Source organism: Ostrea edulis, chromosome 5 (genome assembly GCF_947568905.1).
Source record: "Ostrea edulis chromosome 5, xbOstEdul1.1, whole genome shotgun sequence".
Classification (NCBI taxonomy): domain Eukaryota; kingdom Metazoa; phylum Mollusca; class Bivalvia; order Ostreida; family Ostreidae; genus Ostrea; species Ostrea edulis.
Window position 1 is genome coordinate 75544612 of NC_079168.1, and position 8079 is coordinate 75552690.

The 8079-nt window shown below is 35.4% G+C and overlaps 1 protein-coding gene across 2 annotated transcripts in view; it reads right to left on the reverse strand.

The window, feature by feature from the left end:
* Window positions 1–3227: 3227 nt before the first annotated feature.
* LOC125650769 (mirror-image polydactyly gene 1 protein-like) overlaps window positions 3228–8079 on the reverse strand; it is a 42072-nt gene continuing 37220 nt past the window's right edge. For both annotated transcript variants that reach the window (XM_048879298.2, XM_048879301.2), the window contains exons 10-13: window positions 5518–5612; window positions 5188–5397; window positions 4980–5066; window positions 3228–4814 (exon numbers count right to left, since the gene is read on the reverse strand). In XM_048879298.2, coding sequence (XP_048735255.2) covers window positions 4781–4814; window positions 4980–5066; window positions 5188–5397; window positions 5518–5612 — 426 coding nt within the window. In that variant the 3' untranslated portion in view covers window positions 3228–4780. The remainder of the gene's footprint in view (window positions 4815–4979; window positions 5067–5187; window positions 5398–5517; window positions 5613–8079) is intronic.

An 8079-nucleotide genomic window follows, 5' to 3' on the forward strand; every position in this document is an offset into this window, starting at 1 on the left:
AAAGACTAAACTTAAAACGAATGTGTCGACACAGGTAAGTAAAGATTTGTCGATTTCCTACAAACAGAAGCACACGACACCAACAAGCGACAGCAGTATGGAGGCATCTTAATTACAATTTAAAACCTACGAAACTTTACATTTTCCAGCGATGACAACTGCATTTTATATCCCAATGAATTTATAGAAATACTATAATGCAGTGGCGGATTTAGAGGGGGCGCAGCCGGCGCCCCCCCCCCTAAAATTTTCAAATTTAAGGTAAATCACTGTATCTTGTTTTGAAAAATGTACTAAACGATAAAAGAAGCAATAATTTCTTCCACTCCTGGAGAAATAAACGACAAAATCTTTTGATTTCTTGAATTACTTTATTGGGAGAACTTAATCCCCCCCCCAAAAAAAAACCCTTAAAATTTGGGTCATTTTATTAATTTCACCTTATAAAAAATGATAGAAAATAGTACAAATGACTAAAAAGGAGAAATATGTCAAGCCCCATAAAATCTGTAAAATCCAGAAGCTTTTGGGGGCTTCGCCCCCTGGACCACCACCAGGGCTTCGCCCTGGACCCACTGCCTAATAAAGTGGCGCCCCCCGTAACCGCAATCCCTTGATCCGCCCCTGCTATAATGGACATGTTGGTCGACATGTAGTTAAACGGACCTACATGTACATGTATATCAAATAATAGTTAGTATCGGTCGAGTCTTCGTGGTCGATATGGGTCTGTCAAACCTCCGCCATAGTGCACACAGACCAACTCTTCCATACAGGCCTGGTGGGATAGAGAGTTCCATGCAGCGAACTACTTCTCAAAAAGATGGCGATGGGGGTCATCAGGAAGAAATTACATTGGCTGTAAAATGATACTTTCCCCCCATAGCCAGTTGGTAATAGGCACACGATGTCTCTTGCCTCTACGAAGGCACGAAGTGCAGTGACTTTTCCCGACTTTAATCCATGATTAATTTTCAATATCTGTTTCGCACGTGATATATTTTTTCCCCTTGAATTTACATATTTATAACATTTAATTCAATATTATATTGAACTTTTTTCTATATACTCCAATTTCGTACCTTGCAAATTCAATTCATTTATGAAACTGTATGCTTTTTACTAAAGCAACACTAGCTGTCATTTTGGTGTCGAAAATCTTTGTTGCAAAATTGTGATGACAAAAAAAAAATACGGTTTATAAACTTTTCTTTTAATATTTGTGTTAGAAAACCTATCCAGAGGCTCTGAATTAGCAAAATTACATTATTGTCTTCCCGTACAAAAATGATTTCTATGTAATGCTTATATTTAATAGAACCGAAATCTTTATTTTGATAAAATCTAAACTTAGTTTTGATTTTATCAATGACTTATTTTAGTGACTATGGTCAAAGTTACATACAAAACTATCATAATAGCATATTTTTACAACAAAATAAAATTTTTAGATTTGGAGCTATTACATGTATCATGTGATAAATGCGCACTTATTGCGATATGTAATATTAGACCGCGTTGTAATCGCGGACGTACATTTGTGTGATGCGGTATCTGGTAGTGTATCTGTGTGCGGAGACGCAGAGAACTTATAAGGTAGTATGATGAGTCCCCGTATAACCACAAATTGAACTTCTGGTATATCTAATCTGAGATATAAGTATGGATGTCTTTTTAAAAATTGTATGCTATCTTTGTAATTAAGTGACATATAGGTTTGTATTGTGATGTTCTATGCAATACATCCGGAACACCTCGGGCTTTTTCACCGAAGGTCCGAGGTGTTCCGGATGCCATGCAATATTAGTCTGGTCCCCCTTCCCACAATTCCGTTCGCGCACTCTCTACATTGAGAGTGCGCGAACGGAATTGTGGGAAGGGGGACCAGACTAATGCAATATTACTATGCATCTTATGACTTTAGACGTCACATACCCACGTGATACAATTTTCCAATGAAATTAATAGAAATATCCTATATTTGAAAAATGCGAGTAGAACTCTTCAAAAGATGTTTATTTTCTTTCCGAAGAATCTTTTATCGAAAAGCGACAAATTATTCATAAACATATTTATATTACAGTACCATGACAGGCAATTTTCCCGGGATTGCAAAAAGTGGTAACATTCTTGACTTTATCGTGGGTTTTTTTGCTCTTTTTTTTTTGCATCCCTTATATTCCATTATATATGACTAAAAGTTCTGAAATATTTCGACCGTGTTTTCTTATATAAAATTATTAAATATTTCAAAACAGTGTTCATATATACCAACGTACCGAATATAAAAGACATATGTCTATTCTATTATTTGACCTTACATGAAATGTCAAGGTCATCAAAAATGTCTTATCATGGTATACCCACTTACCAAATATCGAGGACCTATGTCAAAAGACCAAAAAAAAGGTATTGTCCGGACCAAAAAAAATGCCCCAAAATTCGATTATTTGACCTTTACATAAAAGGTCAAATGCAAAAGTAATCAAAAATGGTACGGGACACACTGTCTTATCATGATATACCCACATACCAAATATCAAGGGCCTATGTCAAAAGCAAAAAGTTATGACCCGGACAAACTTTGTACCAGAAGCGGAAAAAGAATTCACACTAAAACGATGTACCCCCATTCTGGGAAAAGGTGGCATAATGATAGCCATTTCCTCATGAATCCGCTCTACCTGTGAACAATGCGCGCATGAATCTTGATTTAAAAAAAAAATTATGTGTATTTTGGGGATTTTGACAGAAATGAAAGTAGAATGTATATAATAAAATACGTGAGGGTATGAGCTGCAACGCTTCAAGTCGGCACTTCTCATGTCGGCACTAATGTGCTTCATAAGTATGCAGACGTGAAGCCTCGCATTTCATAACCTCATGGACATGAATTTTCAGAAATGAAATTGAATTCTTAATTACACTGATAAACATTATCAAGTATGCAAACAGTTACATGTATAGATTTTCAGAATTATATTTCCGAATTTCAGTTTAAGCGGCTAGTAAAGTTCATGGTTTTTATACAATGAATCACAACATGTATATGGTATTGTACTGCTTTTGTTTTTACAGTAAACTGACAATCGCCATGTTTGAATTTCACTTTATTGAAAGTATGTTGCCGTATATGGCGGAATTTGAAATGTAAAAGCTCAATAAAGAATATATTCCAAAATTTTAAATCCATTTTGCAGAACTTTGATACAAAGAAATAACAAAAGTTGTTCTGTAAAATTTATTAAATATCGTAATCTCTTAAAAATAACAATTATATATTTCTTAATTATATTAGTAATCTAATGACCAATAAATATGTATATCACAACAGAATGAGACATTGTTATAAATCGATCATGAAATAGAAAACGTAAAGAAAAGAAAAATAAACGGGACGGAACTTTGACATACCTTGTGTAGAAACGTGACAGAAAACAATCTATGATACACAGTGTGTAGTCAAGTGACAGAAAACAATCTATGATATACATGTATAGTGTGTAGTCACGTGACAGAAAACAATCTGACACAGTGTGTAGCCACGTGACAGAAAACAATCTGATACAAAATGTGTAGTCACGTGACAGAAAACAATCTATAAAATATAGTGTGTAGTCACGTGACAGAAAACAATCTATGATATATAGTGTGCAGTCACGTGACAGAAAACAATCTATGATATATAGTGTGTAGTCACGTGACAGAAAACAATCTATGATATATAGTGTGTAGTCACGTGACAGAAAACAATCTATGATATATAGTGAAAATAATCTATGAAATATAGTGTATAGTCACGTGACAGAAAACAATCTATGATATATAGTGTGTAGTCACGTGACAGAAAACAATCTATGATATATAGTGTGTAGTCACGTGACAGAAAACAATCTATGATATATAGTGAAAATAATCTATGAAATATAGTGTATAGTCACGTGACAGAAAACAATCTACGATATATAGTGTGTAGTCACGTGACAGAAAACAATCTATGATATATAGTGTGTAGTCATGTGACAGAAAACAATCTATGATATATAGTGTGTAGAAGGACCGTGTTATCACAATGGCAACAAAAAAAAATAACTGATGACATGTTGAAAATACAATAAAAATATATCTATGATAGCAATGGAACAAAAGTGCAAGCAGGTACAAACACAAGATATGGAGTGCAGTGCTATATGATTTACATCATATCATTGCCTTTTTCAAGGTATAATAGTATTTTTTCGCAATATTTAAAAAGAATCCTTTCATTAATTTAAAGAATGGAAAGGTTTATGGCAGTATATGAAAGAAAGAGATTGCACAAAAACGGAAGAAAATACCCACAGTGACGTCTATAAATAGAAGTCATAATATTGCCAAATGGGAAGTTGTATATCAAACTACAGAATATAAATATATATATATTTATATATGTACATAATATCAATATATACCAGGTATATGTAAATGACATAGTATAAAATGTTCAAATTGTAACACAATTATATAGCACACAAATAAGAACTTTTAATAAATTATCTAAATCATGACATATATATATCCTATGCTTCTTCTTCTCTCTCTACTTCACTGTAAATAATTTTATAGATCACATGAAACATCAGCTGTAAAACTGACAAAGACAACCAGTCCAATGATGCTACCCACACTGAATAGATAACAATTCAGATAACTTAATCAAACCAACAGTGAATACCTATCTGTATTGAGAAATTATTTCATAATTTGGTAAACATTAACAATAGCTGTACATGTATATCATCTATCCACTTCTAGAGTATGCAGAGGCACCACACCTGTGTGAAAATGAACAACTACACGGACAGGTATAACGTTTACACAATCTGTTGTCCTCACATTTTAAGCTCATTCGTATCAAAGACAGTGAAAGTGAACACAAAACGTCAGGAATGTCACAATTCATATTACAGAAAAGTCAAAGAGCCTGATCATTTTCTTACGAGATTTTATCATGTGAAACAGCCGCTTCTGCCTTCGCCAACTCTGTTTTCAATTTTCGTCTTAGTGTACCAACCAAATTGTTCAACCTAAAAACAACAGTTAGACATCAATTTACAATTCTATTAAAATGAAAATGTATGGTAAAATTATGGAAGAATCAACTTCGCCATATCTAAAAATCCCACAAAATTTCAATTCAACCCTGACCTCTCGCTCTCCCTTGAGCTCTCCTCTACGCATGCCTCCATTTTTTCTAGTTCAATTTGTAGATGATTCTTTTCCCGCCTTTCCTCTGCTAGCTGTTCTACCAGGTGGCGCTTTTCCTTCTCTGTATTGTTGCTCATCGAGGACTTGAAGGGATGAAGTGAGTTGACTTCATCCGCGGGCTGGGACTCCGAGGTGAGGGATTTGTGGAGGCTGAAAGAATTCATAACAAATCTGTCTTTGTTTGCTTTTTGTTTAATTCATACGACATTAAATAATTCGTATAACTTTAATCTTATGTCAAAGGAATATGAAATACATCTTATTGTATACCTATAGTAGATGCGTATCGTCTGAATTTCATCCGCGAGTTGTCGATTTTGCGCAAGTGCCAAATCGCGCTCTTGTTGGAGAATTGCCAACTTTGCCTGAAATTAGAAAACGCGAAAATTTTAAAAGATGTTTAGGTGTGTAAATTCATCTGGTGAATGCATAATCTATATGGGGGTTCCTTAGTAGCAAAGATAAATCGTACAAGTCGGTTCGCATTTTTCTGTTATTCAAAAACTATTCTTGGTATCTATTTCCAATAAAATCAAATTTGTCCATGCTCTTGTCAGCGCTACAAACTGAAGCACTCTGACAACATGGGTTATCAGGGTTGAAGACAAATGCACAATTTTCACTGTTTGAAGTGGCTCCCAATGAGATTTTACCTTTTATCACATTGCATTGACAAAAATCAATCAATGTAATGCGTACTAGATCTTTATATAACTTAGTCCTAATGAAAAGCCCCGAATTCTGGCGGACACACTGCATTTCCTAGGACAAAAGTAATGCACCTCAATGCAAAAAGGTGTGAATAAGAAAAGGGGTCGAACCCCTCATTTTAAAACGTCCTTAATCACAAAAAAAGACACACTCCGTGCTGTGAGCCGGTTTTCGAATGACGGATTATAAAAGATATATGTATCAAAATGACGGAGTTATTGATTGCTAGGGTAAATTGAGATAGAATGTCTGAGAGTTACAGCACGTTGGGGGTACTAATTTTACAGCGTGTCAAAAAATTCGCTGCCTAATGTGAAAATTTGGCATCAGGCTCAGAATACAATATCGATACAGTGTAATAAATGGCTTGTTTACAGTTACCCAGAAAACTTTACATTATCCAGAATTTCCTGATGTTCTTGTTGGGTTAGCATGTTCTCAAACAACACCATATAAAGATTTTAGAATAAGTATTGTCGGACAACTTGTACACGAATCCATGTTGTGGGAGGGAACCCTGCCGATTAAACAAAGAAAGCAGTGTGCGACCTAACACAGCTAGAGGGCGGGATCTTCATTTGAGTCTCAAGTACGTGTTTATTGCAATACAACTGCTGTAATAAATCCAGATTTTTGTTTTACGATTTTCTACCACATTCGCAGCAACCATAAACTTACAAACTTCCCTCCTTTACATTAAAATATGAAGGGATTCATATTGCTGTAATTTCTATAAAATGATCAAAACGAACCGATTTTAAAGATAAATATTCAACCTATTATCAAACACGACGAAAATTTGAAGAAGAAAAATTGTCATAACTTCAACGATTCCAACACCAGTGATTCAACTGGAATGAATTTGGATAATGTGGGTGACCGCTGTGTTTGGCTGACCTCATACCCGGAGTAAGCAATGTTTCCACGATTACCCACGAGTCTATTAATCAGCGCTGATCTGGCGCTTCTAGAACAAATCCTTTACAATATGCAGGTGTTTACAGGGTGGATGCATCTCCAAGGATACCATCAAAGACCACAGCAATGTTTCCCAATATCGTCAACATATTGAGTATTAGATAATATGCAATTAAGTCGGACGTTTCAGATGAATTTTCATTTTGCTGAATTTATGCAAGTGCGAAACGTAATAAATCTGACGGCAGCGGTGATTAGGATTTGCGGGACCTGGTTTCCGTCGTGGGTCTGGAGTTTTATTAGCCTAGATATTGGAAACGTTCGACTGAATGTTCCTTTCATTATAAATCCCCTGCTCTCACTTTTAGATAAGTTGAATAAAATATAACTGAAATTACCAGGTAATGATTCAGTAATTGTTCAGCAATATGTACGCTAATGCCTTTCGATTTATTTAACCCCAGCTGTCGCCATATTTGTGTGTAATCTGTTTTAAAAGGCGAAAACAAAAACACAAGACGTAAGCACGGACGTGTTCGGCTGGCTATATCAGTTAAATTAAGAGATATATTTCAAGGTTTATAACCCTTTATCACCCACGGTTTATCAAATTTATTTTCATACTCCGCGATTACTATACCAAACGCGTCAATTCTGACCAATCTATACTTTATTAAATGCTCTTTCATGGGCTTTCGGAATAAAGAATTTTAAAATGAAATTGACCATCATAAAATCATAAGGCCGAACTATAAACCCTTGGTCAACGTCTCGAAATGGGGATCGTGCCCCGCATTTTGTATAATGTATTATTGTACGGCGATATATGACTAGAGACAGAGGGATTTGACGCTCTGTGGAGGACTGAAGATTCATCGGTTTCCTTGCCATCGAGGATATTTCTAAGACCGCTGTGGTTCATGGAAAAGAACAATGTAATCTGAGTAATTGACCAACACTCCCTCTGGGTCTCTGGAAGATTAGGAACACAGCACCCCACCAATGGTGATTTCGACCTTTCGCACAAACAGGGTTTATCTCGAAGAAACTCAAGAATTTCCTGCAGTATGTGATAATCCTAAATGGGGATTTGTGACCTTTTATTTTTCCCTGCTGATAAATGTAAAACAAAACTAGGCCAAATATGTTCCTAGCTAATCTAGCAGTAGTTGGTTATACTGGGCTAGTCTCACTGGCTCCTCC